This window comes from Gallus gallus, chromosome 3 (assembly GCF_016699485.2).
Source record: "Gallus gallus isolate bGalGal1 chromosome 3, bGalGal1.mat.broiler.GRCg7b, whole genome shotgun sequence".
Taxonomy (NCBI): domain Eukaryota; kingdom Metazoa; phylum Chordata; class Aves; order Galliformes; family Phasianidae; genus Gallus; species Gallus gallus.
The window spans coordinates 91,300,933-91,328,349 of NC_052534.1; the positions used below are offsets into that span (position 1 = coordinate 91,300,933).

The 27,417-nt window shown below is 41.2% G+C and overlaps 1 protein-coding gene across 2 annotated transcripts; it reads left to right on the forward strand.

Moving 5' to 3' along the window:
• Positions 1-35: 35 nt before the first annotated feature.
• On the forward strand, positions 36-27,195 carry TDRP (testis development related protein). Of its 2 annotated transcripts, XM_015284928.4 has the most exons (4): positions 36-253; positions 12,443-12,502; positions 21,223-21,326; positions 23,986-27,195. In XM_015284928.4, the coding sequence occupies exons 1-4, from the start codon at positions 143-145 to the stop codon at positions 24,329-24,331; spliced, it is 621 nt and encodes a 206-aa protein (XP_015140414.1). In that variant the 5' UTR covers positions 36-142; the 3' UTR covers positions 24,332-27,195. The 2 variants fall into 2 exon arrangements, with proteins under 2 accessions (XP_015140414.1, XP_015140415.1); XM_015284929.4 differs by lacking the exon at positions 12,443-12,502.
• Positions 27,196-27,417: the final 222 nt, after the last annotated feature.

The following is a 27,417-nucleotide window of genomic DNA, read 5'->3' on the forward strand; positions in this document are numbered from 1 at the left end:
CGGCCCCGGCAGGCAGCGCTCCTCCCTCCCGCCCCGGGAGCCCCCGGCGGGGTGACAGCCCAGCCGAGCCCAGCCCAGCCGCCCTGCCCGGCCTCGGCCCGCTCGCCGACAGCGAGGCGACAGCCGCCTCCCCGCGCCCGCCATGTGGAAGCTCAACAAGAGCAGCAAAGTTCTCCTGGACGACTCCCCCGAGGAGGAGGAGACGCGGCCCCGCGGCCCGCTGCCGCCCGCCGCCGCCTTCGCGGCCCCCCAGGTAAGAGCGGGGCCGGGGGCCGCGAGGCTCGCCCCCCTCCTCTCCTGCCGGCGACATGAGTAATCAGTTTTCCACGCCGGGATGCGCGCCGCGATGGGCGAAGGTGGTCGGTGCCGGTGCCGTGCGTGCGGCTGTCAGCGGGTTGGGGTCCTCGTTCGCCGTCTCTCTTCTCTTCTCCTCTCCTCTCCTCTCCTTCCTGCCCGGCTCTCCCTTCCTTCCCGTGCCTCAGCCCCGGCCCTGGGCAGCGCAGCGCCCGGTGCGATGAATTACGCGGCCATCCTTAGGCGAGCAGCCTGCGTCTGCCGATGGCTGTGCGTTTGTGTGCGGTGCTAAGTTCTGTCACGGTGGCTTCTGCTAGAGTTTTTGGCCGTAGCGGTTGGTTATCTGTAAATAGCCGCGATCTTATTGAAGGCTCTCGCTGTTGAATGGTAAGTTGCATGCCAGCAGCGACCTTCCCAATGAACTGTCGTCAAACAAACACAATTGGAAAGGAAGGGCATCGGTCGAGCACCAGGCAAAACAACTATAAGAATGTTTGCTGACTGCTTTCAAGAACTTGATAGCGATTCGGCATTAGCCCAGCTCAGCAGCCCGTTCAGCTTTCTTGCAGATCTGATCTTCCGTTGCCACCAAGCTGGGATTAGCCATAGCCCAAGCAGGCGGCTGCCCAGGGCTGCGGGCTGGTGGGATTTGTATTTGAGGTTGGGTACGAACACCCACCCCACTGCCTGCCCTGTGCCTCTTACCTGCCTTACTGGAGGAGCTGGACAGCCTATCTCTGCTTGAGTTTCTGGTTGGTAGCTGCGATGGATTGTCAACACGTGGCTGCTGCTGACGAGCAGCCTCCCCTAGTCACAGCAGATATTCCCTCCCTCTCCCAGGAGCCAAAATCACTGCTCTGGTCTCCAGTGCAGCCTCGCCTCGGCTTTTCTTCTGCCCTGTGGCCACATGAGCCCTGTCCCCAGATGTGAAAGTGCTTGTGGATAAATGGCATCTTCTGTAAGAGGAATGGATACTTATTTTGGAGAGTCTTTCAAGGGATGAAGGGGATTGTGGAGTTGGAGGGAACCCCAAATGTCTCCTGCAGCTTCTCATACCATATGTAGCCTCTACTTCTATGGTTCCTGTCCTCAGGTGCTTGCAAACTTGTGCTGTTTTCACTAAGCTGCTGGTTTGCTGTCCACAACCCTCCTAGGCTTGCTTACCTCCTGAAACCCACCACGAACATCCAGAAAGTCACCACATGCTTTGCAGGGACCGTTCCCTGCTCTTCTCTACACACAAGAGCTCCCATACCCCTCTGATGCTCCTGACCCTAGCACTCCCCACATCAGAAGGTGGTTCTTCGATCTTTCATCCTTACAATTCTCACATCATTTTTTCCTCAACCTTAGCAGCAGAGATTTGGTGGGGTTTTTTTGTGTGTGTGTGTGTTTGTTTATTTTTTTTACCATTCTTTGTCTTTCCCACCACGAGCTTCCCTCTCCTTAGTAGGGGATCTCAAAATGGTATTGACAACAGTTTCTGGTGCAGATGGTTTGCCATTTTCATCCATTTTAATAAAACTCCATTCCTACTCCCACAGTGTCTGTTACCAGTGGCACTCAGATAAAGTCTACTTTTTGGTGTAGGAGATGGCAGGGGAAGAATAAATGATTCCAAAACCCTAGATGAAATATTCCTGTAGACAAATGATTTAGGGAAGTTAGCAGGGCTCTAGCGTAGGTTAACCCAGAAACTGCTGTGGAGACAGTTACTGTTGTTTGGCCTATGTCAAGTCTTCTTGATTTTTAAATTTGAGAAAAAACTGTTTTTCAAGTAGTTGTTTTAGATTTTATTTAAGCTTTAAGGAATGACTATATGGAGAACTGTGATCGTCTGATTAGTGTTTTCTTGCGATCCATCAAAAGTAGAGATCGGCCTCCTAGCGGCCTCCTAGATCAGCCATAGGTGCAAGTGTTTCTGAGGTGTGATTCAAGTGGGCCTCAAGGAGTAAGTGGGAGGTAACGTAAGGCACTTGTTCAGCTTGTTAGATCTGATAAGGCTCAAGGGCCTCACTTGTAGCCTTTGTGATTTCTGACATTTCGTCAGAACCCACGTTTGCTCCTAGTAGTAGGGTCACAGGGGAGTGGAGTGCAGCACTGTGCAGGGGGGTTCAGCAGGGAGCTGTGCTTCGTGGCTGTGTCCTGAGCTGCAGGAGGGCCACGGAGTGGAGGAGATGTGGTTCCAGTATGGCGGCTGTGCAGGAGAAACTCAGTTTGCCTCTGCGGTGTTGGAGTTGTCTTGGGCAGAATGTCTGAACTGCGGATGAAGAATGTTCTTATCAAGAAGAAAAGAATCCAGAGCTCCCCTCATTTTCTGTCTCGAGGGCTAAGCTCTAAATAATTGATGGGAATGATCTTTAGTAGGTTAAAAAAGCCCATCATTGGATTTTGGGCAGAAGTTTGCTGTTAGATCTCATTTCCTCTAGGTTCTTTGTGGATACACCAGTTGCTAAAATGGAAGATTGACTGTCATCATTGCGTTTGATTTATGCTGCTCTATGTGGTTTCTTCAAAGCTGGGAAAGAGTGAAGGAGTTCTCGCTGTAGAACCTTGTAATTAGGACATTCAGGAGCAGACAGCAACAAAGAATTAGGCTGCTGGAATTAAAAAAGAAAAAAAAAACCCTTTGTGGCTCTACAGAAATTTTAATCATCCTATTTAGATATGGAAGGCTGATCTGGGCTTTGCACAAGCAGACGTTTGGATTTGCAGAGGTTCACGGTCTCACTTGCTTACACAGAAAAGCTTAGTTTTATCTAAACCCAGAATTGTGACTGTTCTGTTTTTGTGGAGAGTGGGTTGGTTTTTTTGTTTCCAGGCAGAAGGAAAACAAATTTCAGAGCATGAGAATGGCAGCGGGAGGGAACTGACAGCCTCTAGCTGCTTCTTAGCCAAAGTTTCTGCATACATTGAAGTATATTGAATTGTTAACACTTATTTAAAATAGTAAGCTGTTTCCTGAGATAAGAAAGACAAGTAAATTCTGAAACGATTTGTGTACGTGTGCACAATTGTTGTATATTGTTATTTGTTTAGATCAGACAGTTTTAGGCTGAATTATAAAGGTTAATTTTAGTTTACTCTTCAAAGCATAAATATTTTACATTTTTGCAGTGAAGGTTCTTTATTGGCTTAGAGTTGCAATTAATGCATGAAGGCAACTTAATACATGTGAATAGTGCGAGTGTGTAACATGAAATTCATGTCTTCTTGCGTTTTTCTCTCAAAATATGCTTGAAACATACAGTGACGCTTGCCAAACCTGCATTCGGTTTGTAATATACTCATTATGTTTCAAACTGGAGTTATATTTTTGGAATGGGAAAAATGTTTGGTTTTGACTTCGGCAGGGCAGTGTTTTGGCAGTCAGGCTGTATTCTCCTTGATTAAAGTCTGCTGTAATCTAATCAGGCCTCAGAGATGTCAATGATGTGTCAATATTTCATGCAACTCTTACGTAAAATGGTGCTCAGCTTTGGAATCTGCCTATATATTAGGACAGCTGATGAGTATCCAGCTAAGTTGTATTATATTTACAACTTTGTCTTTCATGTAAAATGCTCCAGATCCTTCGTCTTGCTTGACCTGTTCCCCTCTGATGGTATTTTTGGTTATGTTCACGGGGAATATGTGCAAAAACATGTTTAATGCTGAGTTTTGTTTAGACTTGCACACTGAATATGTTTAAAGTCGGGTATACAGATTTTTAGTTATCTATTTTAATTAAGATGTTTAAATCTCCGGTACAATTTTGGGACTGGCTTTCATCTTCGTCTGAGCTGAACGCAGACGGGCCCTGAAGGAATGGGTGGGTGCTGTGCAGCATTTGGTATGCTCTACTAATACAGTGAATAAGATTATTTTTTAATTAAAAAAAAGTAGTAAATGTTAATCCAGCTAACGTCTTCCCTTCACTTTCTAGCCATTTAAATGTGTCTCAGGCTTTGCATGAGGTACTTTTATAATTCCTTCATACGTACTCCTCTGTTCTAGCCTGTTTTTCCATCAAAGTAGTTCCTGTGACATTTTGTGACGTTTTCCTGGCTAACATCCATCACCTGTATTCTGTCGTCGTTCCTGACCTGGGAGGACTGACAGCAAAAACTCTCCCGAAGCTTCCCTTGACTCGCCTTTCCTGTTTGTTTTCATCACTCACATCCTGCAGCAGCTTCTTGAGTAGATCCCTTTTCAGCCTTCATGGAGCCCTGCAGAGAGCTGGTGGTGTCTTGAGGTGTCTTTTTGCTGATATTAGTGTTGTTGTTTATGGCATAAAGCTTAAGTTGTCCTTATCTTTCTGGTTCAGTTTCTTCAGCCGGCTTCCCATTGTTTCAGGACATTTACATTCAGATTTCTAGCCTTGCTTTCAAGGTTTTTCTCAGTACATCCCCTTCCTCTTGCCCATTTGTCACTTCTAACACTTGTATGTTTTCTGGTGCCAGTTCTGCTTTACTAGCTGTGATAGCCTCTGTTTGTCCTCAGCCCTGTCTGTCTGCATCCCTGCAAGCGCCATAAGGAATTATTCCCTTTGGCTGATGCAGAATCCCATTCTTCTCAAAATCGTTTCTGGAGATCCATCATCCCTAATCTCTTTGCTGAATCTTTGTAGACGTAGACTGACTATTTACACAGGCACATAGCGATAAGATGAGAAGGAACGGTTTTAAACTAAAAGAGGGGACATTTAGGTTAAATTTTAAGCAGAAATTCTTACTCGGAGGGTGGTGGGGCACTGGCACAGCCTGCTCAGGTAAGCTGTGGGTACTCCATCCCTGGAGGTGCTCAGGGCTGGGTTAGATGGAGGCCTGGACAGCCTGGTCTGGTGGGTGGCAGCCCTGCCCACAGTATGAGGGGTGGAACAGGATGGTCTTCTCATCAAAGCCGTTCTACCATTCTGTGATATGCTTATGCAAAGTTAATAGAAGCGTACTTTCCCAGCAGCGTGGAGATTGCGTGCCATTAATATGGGAACAAACTAGTACATAGTACTTTTTGAGAAAGAATTAATGTTTTTCCTGTAGTTAATTCTCTACTACCGAAATAAAGCTTTGATTTTTTTCCCTCACTTCTGTAGAAACTTTTTGTCCGATTGCATAAAAGCATCCATAACATGTGCAGAGTTATTAGCAGTTAGATGGATCCCTTGCCAAGTAGAGCAGTTCTCAGTCCTGACATCATCAGAGATGTCATTTAGCGGAGGGTTGTTAGAGTTAGGGTAGTTGAGGTTGGACTCGATGATCTTGAAGGTCTTTTCCAACCTGAGCAATGCTGTGATTCTTCCAACTCATTGCGAGGGGCCAGGCTGGGCTGTGAGTGTAGCACTGCACGTGGAGATGAAAGCAGCATCTCAAAAGGAAGTGGTGTGTTTGCTGTTGAACACCGTAACCAAAAATAAAGTGTTCAACCTGTTTTGCAGAAGCTATTCTACGAAAATATTACCATTACTCATGCAGGAGGTTTTTTCTGGGGGATGTGTAATTTAATTTCAAATGCCATGCGTGACTGAGTAAAAAAACCATAAGTCAGATACTGTCTTTTGAACTGTCATCATTTTCTGGTGTCATTACATCAGAGAAATTTTCAATCAGAAACATCATCAGAATCAAAAACTACATTGTAGTATTTACATTGTTGCAGCAATTCGAGTCCAATCGATTATCTGACCATATTTTCAGCGGTGACATTGATGTTACTTCCCTCTCAATATAGTCGTTTCCAGTTCTTGGAGCATACTTTAGATATTAAAAATCGGGCAAAAGCGTATTCTTAATGAGCTCAGTCCTTAACATTATTTTTAAGGTGTTAAGTAACATTCTTCCAAAAATATGATGTGAAGCAAAATCTGAGTAAGATGTATTTTAATGACTTATTTCAGGTAGGCACAATAATGTGAGCAATTAATAAACTAACCTCCTCTAGTGACGAGAGCACGGAGCATCGGAATCTGCTGCTCTGATATTTCTTTTTGTGATGCCAATAAAATGCAGAGCTACCCAAGTATCCTTGTGTAAATACTTACATTTGGAACTCTTGCCATTCGTATCGATTGACAGTAAGAATATGGAAATAATTTAGGTATTCTATTCTGAAGTGTAAAAGAACGCAAAGCAATAACTGAAGAAGAAACGGTTGAATGAAACAGTTTGTCAAAATGCTAAACAAGTTTTTGACAGCTGTGAATGCTGATGGGAAAAACATCATCTTTGTTTTGATTTATTCAGCCTTAATAATATTTTAAAGGGTGAAAAGATAGGAAAACTGTTTTTCATCATCCGGTCAATCTGGAGAATAATAGTTAATTGCAGAAGACGGGGACCTAGAAGATGAAAGCAGTTTTGAATGCATTGGATGGGCTGTCGGCTGTATCTGAAAGAGTCACCTGGGCTTCTCAAAGGCAGCAGGGAGCAAGCTCTTCTGCACATGGTCTGGTGAATTGCAAGATGAAAGCATAAGGTTAAAAGAGGAAAGCACATTCTTTAACATAATTCATTTTTAAGCTTTCCTTTTCTTTGTGAACAAATTATTTTCCATTTTGCCACACAGTGGCAGAGGAGGCTGCCAGGGTGGCAGTCACTGTCACTGTTCAGTCACAGTGGTATCTGAACTGGGTTATTGTTATAATGGAGATGCTTTTGTAACATTAGTGAGCAATTTAGAGTACTAGAATGTTCTCTATATTGTTTTTGACAAACCAGTTTAAAATGCCAAATAACTCTCGAGCGTGAAAAGAGTTTGGAAGTACCTAGTTTGATATTTTTCGTTGGCAATATTAATAAGTTTTCAGTGTATGCCAGCTGTTTGGATGGTTAGTTTGGTTTGTTCACTTGTTTTAGGAACATGGAAACAGCACTGAAAGACTGAGACCTAGCAGTAGATGAAGCGTGGACAAGACTAGAACTGGTCTTGGACTTAATCTTGACCTTCTCTGATATCAAGGAGAAAGGAAATTCGCAGTTCAACATGGAGTTGCATCTGTTGAACACCTGGCCTTGCATGAAAGCAAGCTGTGTGACTGAGCAACGCACCCCTTGGCAGTTCAGACTGCAGGCCTCATGTCCTTGAAGGGCACGTTCCACATTGCATCAACATTAGGTACACTTCTGTTTTATTTCCAGCTATCCCTCTACGTTTGATCACAGTTGCTTCAAGCTGATGATTTGGAAAGCATATTTATATCCACACGTCAAATTTTCCAAGTGTATGTGTGTGTGATCAAGAATGCAAGGCCCACGACCAAAGTTACCTACTGCTAACTTTCTCCTTATTCCATTGAGGAGTGCATTTTGCGCTGGTTTTGTTTCAGATCTAAAACCAGATAAGCGGAGTGACTTTTGCTGTATTAATCTGTTGTAGTCTTTCTTTCTTTCATTTGATGTTATAGCAAAATCCTGCTTAAACCGAAGGAAGCAGGTTCTTTTGTTAGCTGAGGTTGAAGATAGTGATCTGACAGCGGGATCTCATCTGAGCGTGAGCTGGCCGTCTCCGGTCAGGCTGTGTATATAGAGTCGTTCTCCTGTTTGGTTTGTAATCAGCGTTTTGGGAATCTTTCCAGCTTCAGAGGTTAACTTTGAGGTCTACAATCTTCTGAGAATTTTTTTTTTTCCTTCTTCATCTCCTATCTCTGGGTTACTTTGGGGCTTTGGGGAGGACTGGGAGTTGTCTTAATTTCTGCACGGCAGATATCTCCTCAGGTGCTGGTGGTTGTTTTTTGTTCCACTTAAGTTATTCATTTGTGGTTCATAATCTAATTTGCACTTACAGGCATGATGACCTAGACGTTAAATTCCACTTAGTCCTTGATGAGACATGGCAGTAGGCACAGGAGATGTAGCAGATCAGTGGAAGGGCAGTAATTTGTACCAAAAAGACCTATTCCTAAAATAACCACTTATTCTTACGTGTGTTCTACTTTGACAACCAGTGTATGTGTGATAGGAAGGCTCCATAACCGAGTAGAGAAAATCGATAATATACCATTTAATGTACTAGAGCAGGAGAAAGACATGCAGGGCGAGATGATGGTAGTATTTGCCTTAACTCTTTGGTGTCCAGTGTTTCTCATCATGGACTGAATGATCTAAAGGGACTAATTAATTACTTTACCGCAAAGGAAGCTGAGGGAAGTAGATTACAGTTTTGATCTCTGTACAAAAAGTTTTATGTGCTAGTTGAATTAATCCCTTGAGTACCCTATGGTTTGCAGTGTGTCCAACAAAAGGGCACTTGTTTCCTTACGAAAACACACTGTGCATACCAACATTCCCATGCCAGAACTGAAAGGCTATTCATGTTGATCAGCATTTCCCACTTGCCTTAGCATTTAGTTGCCCATTTCATTACTAAATGCTATAATGTACTCCTCATTTTTCTTTTAAGTTAAAGTAACTGTAAACCATTCAGACTAAAGTAAACTGGGATAATGTGTAAATGTTGGTGTTTCTTATGCAGTGTGATAAAGCAAGCGTGTCTTCACTTTTTACAAATAGCTGTGTGGTAGTTTGTCCCCTTAGAGGAGAATAAAAGAAGAAAAATGAAATTGTAGGTTCCTTGGTCCCTAATCAATGATGAAAGTAGGCCATATCTTTGAGAAGAGGGGAAAAAAGTGATTCGCCGGGTAACACATGAAGATGGACTGTATGTGCCTTCCTATCTCTTCTCAGACTTTCCCCATAGTGCTCCAATCCCTGTCACTTTTCTTGTCACCCAGCGGACAGGTCCCTCCCCTGGCCATGTCAGTCAGTGAATGCTGTGGCTGCCGTGGAGCATCCTTATTTGCTGCCTTGCTTTCCTCTACTCTCCCTAGCCATAGGTTTTCCAGCAAATACGTAGGAATCATGTCTGCCTGAGACTGATAGATTCAAACCTACTAGTGTTGGTTGGTTGAAAGCTCTTTGGTGTCAGTCACATGTTACTGAAAGCATATAAGACATACGGATGGATGTCAGACATTCATCACAGTTGACCAACTCTTCATCTCTTAGGTCTCTTAGAGTCATAGAATGGCTTGGATTGGAAGGATCCTTAAAGACCATACAGTTCTAATCCCCCTGACATGGACTGGGTTCCCACCCACCAGCTCAGGCTGCCTAGGGGCCCATCCAACCTGGCCTTGAGCACCTCCATGGATGGGGCATCCACAGCTTCTCTGGGCAGCCTGTGCCAGTGCCTCACCACCCTCTAGAAAATAATTTCCGCCTAACATCTAACCTAAATGTCCCCTCTGGTAGTTTAAAACTGTTCCCCCTTGTCCTATTACTACGAGTTCTTCAGAGGGCCCTATCCTGCGCAGGGGCTTTTGGCCTCTTGATAGGTCTTCCACTCCTGTAAAATGTGTTTTGAGCAATGGATTCACCCCAGTTGCTTTTCTGAAGGATTAATATCTTTTTGTCTTCGTACTTTGTATGTTTTAACTTTGTGTTGCCTTTGAGCTGTCAGTCCTCCTCTGTGTGAGCATGCTCCTGGGAGCTACTGCCCGTTTGTTATGAGGATCACACTGTATGTCTGTGAGTAGTAACACGTGGATGTATTAACAGCAACACAACCCTGCTTGTCACAGTTGGTCGAAAAGGTTGGGTTTTATTGTTTTTTTAACTGTTCATTGTGAATGACATCTTTTATCAAAGATGGTGTTCCAGTTTTCCTATGCCTGTTATCTGGCTCCCCAGCCCTGTCAGATGCTCACCGCATCTCTCAGCTTTTCCCTAAAACCTTGCACTGTGAAAGCTGTTTTACACTTTTGTTTCTGTATGCTCTGGCTTGGTGGAGGCTGTATGCCTTCACCCTTCCATCTTTTCTTTATGCATTGTCCTATTTTTATAATCCCTCTTAATATGTTTGAAAAGCTGAAAGAATGAAAATGGGAGGTGTTGTTCCTCTGGGAGGTACCAGTAGTGCCTTGTTTGTTCTGGAGATAGCACTGTGCTTGTTGTACCTGGTGGCTCTGACAGCTCTGGGTGGCTGAAACCACTTTTACTGTATTTTTCCTGGAGGCTTTTCTAGTACTTGATTTTTTTTTTTTCTTTTGGGTAAAATAAATGTGGACAAATGCGATAGGAGTTCTCTAGCTCTTACCCTGGAATTCTGTGTGGCATTTCTGTTCAAAATATTGCCAATGATTCCACAGTTCTCTCTTTAAACTGGGGGTGAAAAAAAAGTAACTAAATCATAGAATCACAGAATCACAAGATTGGAAAGGACCTACAAGATCTTCTAGTCCAACCACCCTCCCATTACCATTGCTACCACAAGCCACTAAACCATATCTCGTAGCTCCTCATCCAGACACCTCTTGAACACTGCCAGGGACGGTGACTCCACCACTTCCCTGGGCAGCCATTCCAGTGCCCGACCACTCTCTGAGAGAAAAAGTTTTTCCTTATGTCTAATCTAAGTCTCCTCTGGTACAACTTATGGCCATTTCCTCAAGTTCTGTTTGTTGCCTGGGAGAAGAGGCCAACCCCCTCCTCATCACAGCCTCCCTTCGGGAAGTTGTAGAGTGCAATGATTTAGATGGCTCCCCTGAGCCTCTAAATTTCATTCTGGAGTATTGCACAAATGTTAACGTTGTAATTTTTAGTATCTCATCTACAATGATATCCTGTGTTAAGACAGTTGACCTAAATGCAGAAGTTCAGTAACTTTCTGAGATGCACAGAAAGCAATAGTCTCATTTTTGGTGATGTTAGGAGTTCGTGACTTTGTATTCTGCCCCGGCAAGTACTCCTCTCTATCTGCATATTGCTGTTTCCAACATACAGTTGTTGCTGAAGTACAGCAGGATGGTCTTCATACTGGTTCTAGAAATGCTCCTCACCCCTTGTACAACGTGAAGGATTGGCTGTACATGGAAACGTTACTAGGAAATTACAATAAATATAATTAAAAAAGGATGTGTGATGAGAAGGTGGCCTCTCCAAGAGGAGGCTGATACTTCTGGGGTCCCCCATGACTAGATACCCCTAACAATTCTCTTGTAAACTTTCTCACCTCTTCCTAATGCCGTTAGCAAAGTGACAGGTCTTTGGGCATTTTGTGTAGAGATGTGTGGTTTTATTTATATGGAGTTAGCTTAAAAAATAAGCAAAAAAAGCAAAAGAAAAATTCTGAGCACATAAACTTGTTAACATTTCCTTTTAGTTGAAAAAAGGAGGAGTTGACAAATTTGATTTTGAAGTGATAGTTGTCTGTCATAAGAAAAGAAGGGACCAAAAGTAGCTACTGGGAATTCTGTGAAATGGTCACTTCAGAGAGGCTTTCTGTAAACCATTATCCTGTAATTTTTGTGAGAGGTTTTTTTGTTTTTGTTTTTTTTTTTTTTTGGAATTGCTCTTAAATTTTGTAAGTTGTAGGTTTCTGTTCTTATTTTGTATTTAGGGTCTACTGGTATTTGGAGCTATGTGTAGAGCTATATATATATATATATATATATATGTATGTATATACACACGTTGTTTAAAACATAGGCTGAAATAAGCAAAAATCCCACAATTCTAATATACCATGGCTCACTTATCATATCTTCTTTGACCTGTAAAGTATTCCTGGTACTGATCTTACTTGTCCTGTCTTGGGAGGCCTGCTGATAGCTTGCTTGAGTGCACAGAGATACCAACTTGATTCAGAGATGGACAGAAATGCTGACCTATTAAATTTCCTTTGCTAGCATCCTCAGTACTCTGGTTTTCGTCACAGATCTTGAAAATAGAAGGGAAAGGAATGCAGGCAAAAGTCTGTAATGAAGGGGAAGTGTATTGCTTTTTGATGGGAAAGAAGAAGAAGAGATCTTTGGATGGACACAGCATAGAGCAACATCTACAAAGAACTGCAGACATAACTATTAATTTAAGATTCAAGTTAAAATTTTAAAATCCAATTGTGTGGAAATCCTTCTGACAGAAGTTTTTGGGCTCTCTTTTTGGTTGGTGTGGGGCTTTTGGTTTTGTAGGGATTTGATTTTGTGTTTTTGCTCCTGGTGCAGCATTAGCTGTGATGTTTGCTTAGTTCTGCAGTGTGACCATGTTCTGTCAATTTCCTGTCATGATGTTTTGAGTAGAATAAAAGCATTTATGAGTATTCTAAAATATTGCTGCTTATTGTCAAACTGAACTGACCATGAGCCTTTTTTATCTTTATTCTTTTCTTTTTGGAGAATAAAGACCAGTTTCTTCATGATGAAGTTCCATCTTCAGTGTCTCAACTTGCAACAAAGGTAAATACCTGTTCTTTGGGAGTGTAGAATGTTTTATATCATATATATACACTTCACTTGGTGTGTGTTAGGAACTTTGCTGTTTATCGTCTGCAGCCTGAATTAAGGAGGATATTTGTGTACTTTATTGTTGATTTTATGGTTACTTATGGTCCTTTCTCATACTGTCACGGATTTTTCCCTGAAGTAATCTAAGCAGTGTAGTAGTTGCAAAGAAGTAAAGCAGCATTTTAATTATTTTTTGAAAGAAAAGTTCCTTTATTTTTATTCTTTCATGTAGTATATATTAAAACGTGTATATGTTGAAATGAAAATAAGAATCCACAGGAATTAACTGAAGTGAAATCTAAAGTATAGAAGAACTAAATATTACCTGTGCTGAAAATATGATCAGTGGGAGAGATTTTTGTATATATTCCACTATACGTGTAACTCAGCTGGCTCTGTGACCTCAAGGACTTGTGTCTCTTTCAGGAAAGTCAGTATTTGAGTTATATGTTTTTTTACCTTGATATGTGTCCAGGAATTTTTTTTAAGGTTCTTAAACTACACTGATAGAAGATGAAAGAACTGGAAGTAGCTATGATATGCCAGAGCTTGTTTTGAAATTCCATAGGTATAGAGAAAAGCATTTAAAAACAGTGTCATTAGCGTAATAGAATACTTCACATTAACATGTAGAAACTGAACATCTGCCCGTGTTACTTCTTTTTTGTTCTACTTGAGATGCAGCATGATTTTCACTGAAAATAGAAATGCAGTTGTGCTATATCTCTCTGCTTTTTAGAAATAAAAATGTATTCCTCCTTCTGGAGATGTAAACTGCGATGTTATTTACACCAGATGATAAATGTTTAGGAAAATAACCTTGACATCAATTTCTTTTATATTGAAGCTTTTTTGTCCATTTCTTAGTCATTCAGGAAGACTTGCTAAGTGCGTGTTTTGGTTTCAGGGGAAAAAAAAGGCCCCGGGGCAAACCACAGAGCTGTGGTATTTTTCTGTTGTAAAGTAAAATCCCCTTCTCTTAAAAATGTATTTACTAAAACCTCTCCTTATCCTTCTCATCTTATTTTTCTTTATTGTTGTTTCGGAAAGCACTTCTGAGTTTTATTTGGTTCTTCTGTCTTAAAAGCTGTCAGTAAAGTGGTATCCCATGAGTTCCCAAATCCTTAATATAGAAGGCTTTTTATATGTGTGGCCTTTTCAGTGAATGCATTTCATGAATGAGTCTCCATGTAGAAGCAGTATAATGAGGAACAATGAAGTTCTTGAAGAAAAGGGATCCAAAGTTGGTATGTGTGCCCTTTAGGGAGATAGCCTTTATGGATAGCCCTTAAAGCCCAGGTTTTAGGCCAATGCTTATTCCCAGTCTGACAGAAATGCCTTTGAAGGTGCACAAGCAGGAGCTGGTCCTAGCGCCTGAAGCCATAGGCTGCAAAATAAGATTACACTGTGCTCATGCAAGAAGTTGCCCACCCTGTAGTGAGGACATGTTGGCTTCAATGCTAGAGTTTTCTGCACCCCTCTTCCTGTTTCACCTAGAAGGCAGGTACAGCTGGTCAGAAAGCCATGTGGCATCTCCACTGGAGGAGCTGTGCAATCTGTAGCGGTACAGTGGGAAAGGCAGAAGCTGGAACCCATAGCACATCGCTCTTTGGCCACAGCTAAGCTCATCTCAGTGGACCGACCCCAGAGCTGAATTTCAGAGTTGGAAGCACAGCAGAGGCATCACCTGCAATTGTTACCAGGCCAGCTTTTGAAAAAAGGCAGATAGTTTGGAGAAACAAGATACATTATCTTGATAATGGTAGTAGAGATGTTGGGAAATCCAGTAGGGCCAAATTCTGGAGTTTCACTCATGAACAGAGTAATTGTTGGTCTGCACATCAAGGAAGTTGAGAAATTTGTCCCCCCAAATGCTTTGATATCTGAGAAACAAATTTGGAGGGGGATTGTTTTTTTCATTTTCAGTTCTTTGTTGTTTGGATTCTTGCATGTTATGAATAGGCTTCCTATAATGTGGGAACAGCATTTCTTTAGTTAAAGCTGATTGGCATTTTTTATTATAAAACACTCAGTTGTAACTTTATTGACCTGTAAAGTATTTATACGGAAAATTCCTCCCTGGCTTTTTATTTTAGCCTCATTTTGCCAGGGTGGCAGAGGAGGGAGGAAAGATGCAGAACAAACAGTTGTTTCTTCTCAGTCATGTTTGAGAGGAAAATCCATTTTTGTTTCCATTTAAAAAAGAAAATTGTGAACTCTTTCTGTGGAGTGCTTCTACATTGCTGGAGGATTTTGATTCACCAGTTGTCAATCCTGCATGAAAGTACTTGTGATGGTCTGCTCAAACTTGGCCAAAACATACGTTTCTAGAAATCTCATTTCATACATGCTGAGTTGAGGCTTTTTAGGGATTAGCTGCTTAACTACACAACAGCACTGAACATGCTGATTCTCACTGCAGGTATGCAGAGCACAAAATTGCTCTTTTTGGTTGCTAAGACTCTTGTTATGTGGTTTCTTGTAGCCCACAGAGAGTGACTTCTGTTCCCCGGAGCCCTGCTGGTTAGCAGTCAAGAAGTAGAAAAGTCTAACGAGAATATATTGCAAGTACTACTACCCATTCATGAAGCAGTACTGTTTTAGTCAGAGTGATGTTCAAACATACTTGAATCATTCGCTTTGAAATGTTAACTATTTATCATATACCTCTAATGCATGTCCCAAATCCTTACTATTGTTCTTACTTGATTGAGACTATGCTTATCCCCTTCCCACCGTAATGCAGCATTCATGTACAATTAACTATTTTCAGTTAAGTGTAGTCATCTTCTTTAGTATGTGTTCATCTGTATGTGCATATATATATTTCTGCAACATACTGTTTACTTTTAGGAGTGTTCTACTTCTTTTGTATATAACTGCTAGTATTCCTCATTTGTCACCTTTTAGCCTAATTTTTCATGAACCTTCTTAACATTATGTGGAACTCTAATTGTGAATTACGTACCTGTTACAGTAAAATTAACTGAAAAGTCATCCTAACGATGCTTTACTGTTTCCCAGTAGACTACGATTCATTACTCATTGCCTGTCTGCTTAGTATGGGAAGCTGAGGGTCGTGTCAATCATCTGAATTAGTTGGTGTAGTGAAAACTGGTATACTTAAAGTATTTTATTTGTAGTGGTACTTCTCAAGTTTATAGGAGACTTCCAACCAGGAGGACCTGACCCTTTCTGGTGTACTTTGCATATCAAGTTAACTGTTGATAGATGTTTGTTTCCTGCTGTCAACTGGTCAACATATGTAGTTTATATATAGCTAATTCACTTGGATCAATATGGGCAGTGAAACGTAAAAACCTTCCTATAAGGGTTGAGATTAGGGGGGTGAGTTCAGGGAAGCCACGCTGTGCCTACAAAGCTCTATGTAAGAAAGATGGCTGCAATTTTTATTGCTAGAGTTCGTATAGTAATTTCTGCTACAAAAAAAAAAGTTCTGTTGCCCCTAGCCTCTATGTTGTTTAGTGACTATCTGACTCTGACATCTTTTATTGAGCTGATTCTTATCATTAACCAAAAGAACGCAAAAGACAAATGACTGAGTTTTCTGCTTACTTAGTAATTTCATCTGATCTTCCATAGTATCACACGGGTACAAAACCATGGGATAAGGAAGGTGGTATAAATGTCAGTAGGTAATGAACTGGGTCTGCCTTTCTTGGCAGCAGTGTCTGATAAACCAGATCTGCCATCTTGCGAAAGTTCTCTTCAGGAATCTGTCTGACAGATGGGCACCAATACTAAAGGTTTGGCAAAGCAGAGGGACTAGCAGCGAGGGGGAGAAAATTGCAGGCAGTTGGACTAGGGATGGACAGACTGCATCCTTTTCATGATGTTCTGGAAGTGGCTGCTTGTACTCCCAGTGTCAGAAGATACACTAATTAAATGGCAGCTTTTTCAGCGTAGGGAGAGTCCTTCATAAACTGGAATTAACACTACTGAATGCAGAGGAAGAAGATGATGGTTTTTCAGTAGTCTGCCTGTTGATGGATTAATTCACATCTACCTTTCACTTCTACTGATCCTTTTAGTTGATTGCACAGAGCATTGCGATGCAGATTTTCAAGGCCAAAAATGGATGTTAGGGGGAAAGCATATTATGGCTGTTATGATGGGAGTACACCACGCTCTCACAGTCAAGCTAGCATGAGAGCAGCCTGCGAGCCTATTTCACACAGCGCTGAAATGACCTCTTGAGAGGTTTCTACTTTGCTTCTCACGGGCATTTTTGAAAAACAGTAGACTGCGGCATCCAACTTGGCCTTCTAAAGGCTTAGCCTTTCTAACATCTGAAGTTACAATACTAGTCCTTAGTTGTAATCTGTTTTCTTAGCAGTCCCCTCTGAGCACTTCACTTGTCTTTTGTTTCTAAGTTTTTATTTTGTTTTAAACGTGGAGTTTTGACCGTACACCCTGTTCTTTTCTACTGTTGTCAGCTTTGATTTTCAGAGCTCTCCTCCTCCGAGCTCCAGAATAGTCTGTCCTGCCAACCAGGGAAGCAGGCAGAGGTGACGGGAGGCCTGTGTGGATGAGCAGGATGCTTCTGGAAAAAAAAAAAGCATAAAATGGAAACATATGGGAGGTGAAAGCAGGGTCAAGCGGTGGAAGGGGAACATAAAGACACTCTGTGAGCATGCAGGGATGGAGCTGGGAAAGCCAGAACCCACTTAGAGTTAAATCTGGTGAGGGAAATAAAGAGCAACAATGAAAGGCTTCTGCAGGTACCTCAGAAGCACAGAGAGTACTCACTGTCCAGAGAGGCTGCAGAGTCTCCACCTGTGGAGATGTTCTGGTTCCAGCTGGATGCAGTCCTGGGCAAGCTGCTCTGAGTGTCCCTGCTTTGAGCAGCGTGGGTGGGTAGATATCTCCAAAGGTCTCTTCCATCCACATGGACTCTGGGATTGTTTGAACTTTGGATGCTGAATGATTTCTTTTTCCATTGATGCGTGGAAGAAGTACTTTAAAAGTTTGTGAATATGAACTAGTTGTAAATGTGGACTTATTTGAAAACTTTAGGAGTAGTACTTCTGAGCTTCGTGTAGACTGTTACATCATAAAAATGAAATACAGAACTTCTGTGAGTGGCTTGATGCTCAAGGACAATATTGGTAATTTATTTTCATATATTGCATAACTTTGCAAAGTTGTTGAAACTGCTGCGTGTCAAACTCAAGGTTTTGGAGAACAGTGACTTCAGGATCTCTTCACTGACTTGTACCTACTAGCAGATACAGTTGTAATGACTCCAGCTGCACTGGGAGTCACACGTACCTCTGGCTTAAGCAAACACATCTTGCTGTGTTAGGGAATTTTTTTAGTACATGACAGATATATGACAGTCATGATCAGAAAGAAAGATCACTGTCTCAATAGTTCAGCAGCCTGAAAATAAGTGATGGAAGTATATCTTAAAGGTTAACTGTATGGGCATACTTTATTGAAATGTAAGTTGGTAGATGCTGAAGGAATAGTACAATGTGGTATACGTAGTTACTGATTTACACACAGGTAGAAAGAACCACCAGCCAGCATTCTATACATTTTTATCTAGAGACCTGAATACGGCATCTGCTTGGCATTGAATGGGCCTCTTCTAATAATTGTTCTTGAAGTCATCTGCAGATCTGCATCAGGCTTCATGAAATTAGATGTAAAAATATCCCAAGGTATAAACGTGGGAAATGTGTGTCTAGATATTAACAGGATTTTACTACAAAATGACTTTGGTGTTTTTTTCTTTTTAAATTTTCTTTTAGATGTAGGATTACTTGAGTGTCCAAAACAATGCAGCAAAGGTTAGAGTTCTATCAGTGAAATATGCATAATTTTCTAGATTAAAAGAAGAGGTGTGTGTGTAAAGGTATACCCTTTCTACATTAAACATAGGTGTGCACAGATGTTTCTTCATAGATGTGACAAATGGCCTTTTGTCAACGCTGTTCTTCAAAGGCACATACAATTTAGGTTAGTCCAGTTGCATGTCTATGTATTAGATTTCTATCTGAAAACTGTAATGAGGTGGTTCTTTGATTTTCATTGTTTCATCTGCAGGTTTATTACGTTAGATGAACCATTATTTTTGAAGATAGATAAGCTTATGTCTAAGTTAGACCACTGAGAGTTATTGGGTCTTTTATCAAGCTGAAAGGATTAAGGCAGTAGGAGTTGTTAGCAAAGGTTCCTGCCTGTAGAGGCTTGAAATGGGAGAGCAGCAGCAGAATGGTAAGGCAGCAGAAGGTGAAGGCTACTTCAAGATCTCACATTGTGGAGATCCCCATTTTTTGAATATGTATTGTAGATGAGCTGCATTGCAGTGACAGGAATCCAAAACACAGTAACAAAATCCTCATGTTAAACTTATTAATGTGTTTAACAGAACAACAGACGAAGCTGACAGGGCTGGGCCTTTAAAGGCTAGGACTGAATATTAGACCTCTATTGGTCTATTAGACCATGGCATTTCCAAGCATTAACTATTGCTTGGAGAGGCTCCTAGCTTCAGTGCAAGGACTTGGCATGGAGAGGTAAGGTATCTGAAGGCACCATCCACAGCTTGCCTGGTTTTGTCTGATGCTATTGCTAGTACCAGTTGTTTGCAGCATATGTAGGACTAGTCTACCGCAGGGATAGAAAGCTGAAGCTAGCTGTCTATATATTTTTAATGGAATTAAAAATAGCCTATGTTTGTGTATGAGAGTTTTCTTATGACCTGTACTCACTTTGTTCTAATAGTGGAAAAAAATACATATGTAGAAGCAATTGCTTTTCTTATGGAGCCATGAGGAAAGCTGTGGTTTTCTGTAAGGTCAGATGTGGGTTTGGGAAGAGGTGGGCAGAGCAGTAGCAGAGCACTGGATTATGGCGAACACAACCTTCCTGTGCCTGGTGTGTCCATATCCTACAAGTGAGCTAGGAATTCATAGAATCATAGAATCCTTAGGGCTGGAAGGGACCTCTGAAGGCCATCTAGTCCAACTGCCCTGCAGTGAACAGGGACACCACAGCTAGATCAGATTGCCAAGGGCCTGATCCAGCCTCACCTTGAAAGTCTTCAGGGATGGGGCATCAACCACATCTCTGGGCAGCCTGCTCCAGTGCCTCACCACCCTCACTGTAAAATATTTTTTCTTTGTATCTGACCTAAATCTACCTTCTTTAGGCTTGAAACCATTTCCCCTTGTTCTGTCTCCACAGACCCTGCTAAAGAGTCTGTCCCCTTCTTGCTCAGCCTTCTGTCTTCAGAGGTCCCCTGAGCTGTGCTTAAATCTGGATCCTTGTTTGGATCCCACCAAAATGAAATGGAGTGGTGGGAAGGTCTAGATGAGACCTTCCTGCTAATACTCAAGTGGGCCTGCTCTGTCTGCTGGCCCTTAGTGTCTGGGATTGTTCAGGAGTGAGTATGGAGGTGGGTAAGAAGCACAGAAGGACAGGAGAGCACGAGCTGGAAATGCTCTGTGGCTGACATACAACAGTGAGGGCACTGATTTACTCTCCTAAACTGTGGAAGTTGTCGGTTTCTGCAAGCAGAGGAGTTGGCAGTATCTGTGTTTTCCTACCTGGTTTGCACTCAATTCGTAGGTGATATTCTCATGCATCTTTCAACACCTATGTGGGCATACCAGCTATCATCTGTAATTGCTTAAAATGTCAAATTTAGACTAATTTGTACCAGTGAGTTCTGCAGAAAGAACGAAGCATAATAATAGGTGATAAATTAGCCTTCACTTATGTTGACAACTACAATTTTCTTTTGATTGTTTATGTATCTCGTAATGCATTGTTGTATTTTTTAATGTAATCAGGTTATCGTTAATAGACTGTGCCATTCTTACTAGACTCTGCAAGAGATGACAAGCAACTTCTATGTTCCCTTAGGCACGTGTGCTTGCATTTTATAGTCACTAAACGTATTATCAAAAGAAAGACAAGCAGTAACTTTTTCTTTGAGGGAGAAGGAGTGAAACCCTTAATACTGTTGGAAATCTTTTTGCTGGAATGGTTAAACTTACGGTGTAAATGTAGAGAGCACATTGTAATGCACCCAGTGGTGCCTGTGTCACATCTCACTGCTGAACCAATAGACATACCATCCCCTTCTGTTTGCAAGGCCAAAAGATGTAGTCTGGGTGAGTTTAAAAATAGGAACAACTGTGCAAAGCAGCTAAAATCTAAAGAGTTTCATGATTCAGCTAGCTGTCCTGCCTGTTGTGGCCCCTTCTAGCAATGACTGTTCATTTCAGTTCTGTCTACCGAAACCTCTTAAAGTGTTTGCTCAGCTGCCTAGATTCCCCGTGTCTCCGTGCCTAGATTCCCAGTGTCACCCTTCTTATGTGTGATAGATGAACACGCAGCCAGCAGCTCTTGGCTGCAGGAGAGCATCCAGGAGCCCAGCTGCACTCTTCAGCATCACTTTTCAGCTCCTGCAGACCAGCAAGGTTTTGTTCTCTCTACTCAGCACGAAACAGCTCTTTTTGCAGTCACCCAATCTAGTCTTTTTCAAAAGGAGAGAGCCTCCATGTTCCCAGCTTCATGGCACGAGAGAAGTGGGACTGTGGCTGCCCATCAGTCACCCAAGCAGTCAGCACTGGCACGCACTTCTCTACTCAAATTCGGTAATGCATGCTTATGAGTATGTTTACTTCTCTGCATAGGTTCAAGGTGCAAGTTTCCGGGGTTGGAAGGAAGTGACATCTATGTTCAATAAAGATGATGAGCAGCAATTGCTGGCCGGATGCAAGTCTCCAAAATCCAAAGGGTGAGTTAATCTGATTGTTCTATCTGCTGTAAAAATACACAAACTGGAACAGAAAATAGCTCTGCAAAGCATTGAAGGAAGAGGCTGAAAAGCAGTAATGTTCAGCTCCTGGAAGTTAAACCACAGAGAAAGGTTTATGTGCATTTCAGAACTATTCATTGTAAGTTAAACACTCGTAAAGCCTGCTGTGCTGGGAAAGGATGGTATTGTTGATAACCTATTTAGGCATGTCAGGAAGAAGAGGGAATTCAGCTGTGTAAAGGTTTCTGAGTTAAAGAGTCATCCGTGACCTTCTTTCCTCTTACTGATTAATTTGCAGTTGAGCTTAGGAATTCCTTATTTAACATGCTTTACTTCCTTTTTTGGAGTCTTGTCTACACCTGAAAAGGCCAAATGATGTAGATGTGTCACATCTTCCCTTCTGGAGCTGAAATGCTCACAGGGCAGTTCTGTACTGTGTTGTGGCTGCAGCCCTTGTCTGAATAGACAGACCTCTTCCCAGGGCTGACTCTTTCCCGATTACAGCACATGTAGGGTTTACCTCCATACATTGACTAATTACGTTGGACGTGAACAGGAAGAAGTGTGCCACTCATCAGTTCCAGCCACGTAAAAGTTTTGCTAAGACTTGTCATTGTATGTTTTGTTTCCAGTTGGCATTGAAACACATGCATTTCAGTATGTTTGTGTATTTATGTGCATATAAATGCATACGTGTGTATATATATACACACGTATTTAAAATACGTATATTTCCATGTCATTTTGAGCCTGTCCAATAAAAGTTCCTGGCTCTAGTTTCTGTACAGTTTTCTTGGTATTAAGATGCTAAGGTTGCTTACAGGATCCTTTGCAAGGCATGCAAAAAGTAGGGATGAAATAACGCAGTGAAGAGAGTGGAGACAGTATGAAGACTGAGTTACAGTAAATATGGAAGGAGATTTTTAATGCCCTGTGATTATTATTATATGTATGTGTTTCATGTTTGGGAGTGTCTTCCTGTAACCATATGCCATGACTTCACTTCTAAGAAAATGTAACTTTTCAAGTGCTGTAGGCACAAAATATAAGAATAGTGGTTGGGGTCTGGCCTTAACAAGGTGACAACTCTGCAAATGCTAAGTTCACTGAAGGAAAAGCCCTTTTAAAGCTATTGCTTCTGTTGCTTCCACTAAAATGCGATAGCATCGAGCTCCTTATGCTAAGCTTTTGTTCGTGGAAAAAAAGTCTTTTAATAGAAATATTCATACTATTTCAGTGGGTGTTTTATTTGTGGCTAATTTGTATGCTAGTAGTAGATAATGCTTTCAGTTTTCTTCTTAGCTCGTTGAACCATGAAGATTGTGTGTTTCACCACCGGTACTCAGCCTTTTGTGTTCTGTTTTTTGGTTGCACCTATAACCTTGTACATAAACTTACTCACAAACATTTGACATTTTGTACCTGTTGTACTTTAAATGCTACTCACTGCATTTACATAATCTTCTTAGTATGAGATAAGAAATTTATTAGCATAAATAGCCTTTTAAATGTCTCTGAAAGAGAGGTTATTTGTATGTATTACACACAAAGGTTGTTTTTTCTCATTTTTGGGAGGGGAACTTTGGAATTTCTTCTCAGAAAAATGAAACAACTGTTTTCAAAGTACTGTGCATATCTTTGAGGGGGAAAAAAAAAGTACTGGTCTCTATAAAGTCCTAATACTGCACGTGAAATAGTTTAGGTTATAATGTGTAACTGCAAATGTGGTAACGGGAATAGGAAACTGAGGAAAGTACCGAGTGGGTGTTTAAAGCTAGTGGTAGACAAAATACCTTCATAATACTTCCGCTGTCCTAGTGCTGGGTTTGGGGTTTGTTTTGGTTCATGTCCTGAATTGTTCTAATGCAAGCTAAGATGCTCCATATGTTTCCAGAGGCACTTCTGTGTAATTCATAGAACCATAGAATCACCAAGGTTGGAAAAGACCTCCAAGATCATCCAGTCCAGCTGTCCACCTGCCACCACTATTTCCCTACTGAACCATGTCCCTCAGTGCAACATCTAAACATTCCTTGTACACCTCATGGGACGGTGACTCAACCACCCCTGGGCAGCCCATTCCAGCACCTGACCACTCTTTTCCTAATATCCAACCCGAATCTCCCCTGGCACAACTTGAGGCCATTCCCTCTAGTCCTATCGCTAGTTACGTGGGAGAAGAGGCCGAACCCCACCTCACCACAGCCTCTTTTTAGGTAGTTCTGGAGAGCCATAAGGTCTCCCTTGAGCCTTCTCTTCTCCAGACTGAACAATCCCAGTTCCCTCAGCCCCTCCTCATAAGGCCTGCGCTCATGTGTTAGGGGTGGGGAGTTCTATTATAATAAATTGTGATACTCAGTCCAGTTCCATTCTCCCACTGCAAGAGTCTGCTGTGCTTAACCTTATACCTATAGGAAGTATTTTTCCTGAAGATGGCAATTATGGATGTGCTGTCATAGAACAACAGCTGACTTCTTAGTGAAGATGCAGAGCTAGCTTTGGGTAAAATTCTAGGTGGTTCTGTTGAATAAAAGCATTCACTCCTATAAAACATAATTATTTAATTGAATGTTATTAATAACTGTTACGGGCATTGTTAAATGAAGAAATTAATCACCTAATCATTGTTATTTTCTAGAACAAACCTAAAATTAAAGGAAGAGATGAAGTCAGAAAAGAAGCCAGGTTTTTGGGACAGTTTGGTGATAAAGCAGAACGTCCAGTCTAGGAAACCAGATGAGATTGAGGGCTGGGAACCACCACAGATTACTGCTGCTGACTCTGCCAGTGATGCAGCAACTGCTTTAAATGACTATTCAGCCTGGTCAGGCTGGGAAGATGAAACCAAAGGCTCCACAAAATACACAAACCTGGCCAGCTCAGGAAACAGTTCCAGGTGGAGTATCAAATCAGCTGGAAAGCTGGTTAGTATTAGACGTCAGAGCAAAGGTAACCTTACTGACAACTGGGAAGAGCTGGAATGATGCTGGTGATGTGAAATACTTTGTAGGTAAGAAGAGAAAGGTTCCATGATTTACTTGTATGTTTAAACCAAAATCAAATCTGCTCAATATTGCACCTTTATACAGTACTTTGTTTTATTCCGATTGTTACGAATTTTTGCTCACCTGATAGTAAATTTTCTTATTACATTGTTAAATAGCTATGTTTTCCACACTAAAAACAAAAGTAGAGAATCTATTTTGTGCCTATATTTCACATCCAGACTCTGCGGTTTGTTTGATTGTTGGTTTTACCAAAAAAAAAGAGTAATTCCTTAGTGAATGTATACACTGGTTGTAAATTTGACTGCCTTATGTAGGAACTTCCACTAGCTTGAGGTCCTTGTTTATTTTCCTGGTATTTGAGGGTCACTCAAAATTTTAGTTTTGATGCTGTCCCTTCTGAAGTAAGAATAGTGATGTGTAGCTTGCAGGAAGAATGCTTATACTTAGTAGACTGTTTTCCAAATCATCAGCCTCAGCATATGCTTCAGCTTGTGCACACGAGATGCTCAACTGTCACAATGTACCGTGTGTGAAATGGGAAAATATGACTCCAGTGTAATTCCTTCTGTCACGGGAACTTCACCAGTAGTCAGGTCAAATGGGTCTTCCAGAGCTTTTTGTACTGAATGTTGTTTGACAAAGCTGAACTTGTCAGTTGTTAAGACGCGTGTCATGCCAAAAATAGAAGTGATTGTAGATTTGGAAAGCGGCAGTGGGCAGAGTGTAAGGTCTCAGTATTCAGTGTGTGTAGTCCTCAATCTATGGGGAAGTCGCTTCTTATGGAAGGATAAACGACCTTTTGACAACAGCAGGTCCCTGTTCTACAAGCAACTTTTTGTTTTGTACAATTTGTTGATTGCCCCTCACCCTTCCCTCCCTAAGCAGTGATGGAAACAGATCGGCATTTCCAAGCTAACTGAGCCAATACAAGGTTGTGCATGCACAGAGTTTCTGAAGCATTTTGTTACAAAGCTCTGTCTCACTTGCTACTGAGACTTTCAGTTTTGGTAAAAGAGGGTGAAGTGTTAAACTGGAGATTTGAAATGTACATAGAATACTTAAAGTGCCTCTTTCTAGCATACTGTCTCTCATCAGCAGCGCAGCCAATGTCAGATCCAAAGTTGGTTTCCATTTCATTTCTGTGACCTATATAAATACTACTTTTAACATCTGTGGAAAACAAATCAAACCAAAAGTTTCATGGCAGACGTAAACAGAAGCCTTTTCTCTCCTGTTTGTAAAACTGAACTGAAAACCTGTGTCGACTGCCTAGCAACGTGGCCAGTACAATAGGAAGATCAGATTAGTAGTGGAGAGAAAATCAGCGTTTTTACAAGGAAATGTATACCTTTATATTTAATAGATATCCTGTTAACATATTTTTGCAACAAGCTTATGCTTATGAAAAGGGATGCATGCAGTTTACTTCTAAGCTTGTACCTTGTTTCTCTTCCTGCCACATTATTCCTTTCTTAGTGCTCTCTTTCTCCTCTCTCTTCCAATTCATGTAACGGTTCTCTGGCTTACGGTTCCTGCATAGGTATTCTTTGGAGTTTCCTGTTGAGATGTGCCTAGAGAGATGTAGCAAAATGGATTTTTGTCTTTTTTTTTTTTTTGGTTGAGTTTAATAGGATGTTAAAAGATATTGTTCTTAATTTTGTATAGAAGAACATCAGTGTTTTGTGCTACAAAACAGGATCTTGTAACTGGCAAATGTATTATAAATTGGCATTATATATTAAAAATACAGAGGAGAAAGAGTTAGCATTTATATTGAGTTATTTAGTCTGTGAATAAACTCAGTGTTTGCCTTTGGCAAGTGCATATGCTGAGGTTAATTATAGGAAAGCATTAGGGTTCTAGGGTAAAGTATGCTGCATTTTATAGTTAATGGAATACCCTCTAAGCCAAAGGCATGAGCTGGTGTTTAGTTTGGTTGTCGGTGCTGACCTAAAAGACCAGAAGGAGATGTGCTGGCAGCCCTTGGTATTTCACTACCCAAGGTGGGCTGAGAGCTTTTAATTTCCCTCCTGAAGAAACTATTTATACTGTGACCAGTAAAGATTTTGCCTTGCACATTATACTGTCAAGTGCCTGTTTCTCACCTTGATGATGTGTTTGATGCACAGCTTAACTGCAAAATATTTTGATTTGTTTTTAAAGTTATGATAAAGATTATGCTCGCGAAGCTGAAGTCTGGTAGAAAACAAAACTGTATCCGAGTGGGAAATCGAGATATGCAAACTTAAGGTATGACGTACTGATGGAAGGTTGGGTGTGCTTTCTAAGTGATATTTCCTCAGAAAAAAAAAATGTTTTAAGGATGAACATTATTAAGTTTAATATAATTTATTGTTATGATTTGATAATGTTATTTGTCTTGAGAACTCACCGGTGTGAGCTTTTCTTTTCCTGTGTTTTTAAACTTGTCTGAATTCTCAGAACGGGGTCCTCTTTTCTTTTACCTTCTTTAGATGCTTAACTACATTTACATTGATGGGCTTAAACTATACACGGCTCCATGTGTGGAATAAGTGTAGAATATGTCCCTTAATATTTGTTTTGAAATTGCATTTCAATCTATGTGAAATGGTTTAGAAGAAGATAGCATTGAGATTGTATCATAAGATTGCACAAAATAAAATATAGTTTATAATGCTTTCTCGTAGCCAATCTGCATGATCGTTGGCGTGGTTTTAACGGGAATTAAAAGCTTCGTGTGGCTGTAAGTAGTCACTTAACTCTAAGCAAAGTTTTCTGAGTATTTTTATTTATTAGCATCATTTGCAGAAAGAAAAATAGTATTTTCCATATGAATAAAGATTTAGTTTGAACTGAAATGCCTTTCTCTTTGATCTTTTTGTTCCATTTGGTCAAACGGATTTGTTGCCGTCTGCGTGGATGTAAGTTACGTTGCTGTAGGATGTGGCCAAGGAAGGAACAGCCACCTCTGTGCAAACCAGTGAGTCATACCATTTTAAAAGCTACAGCATCCTGCATTTAAGGCATCACCCAACGGTTTCACACTGGGAAGAATCCAGTAGTTTTGACAAAAGGAAAAT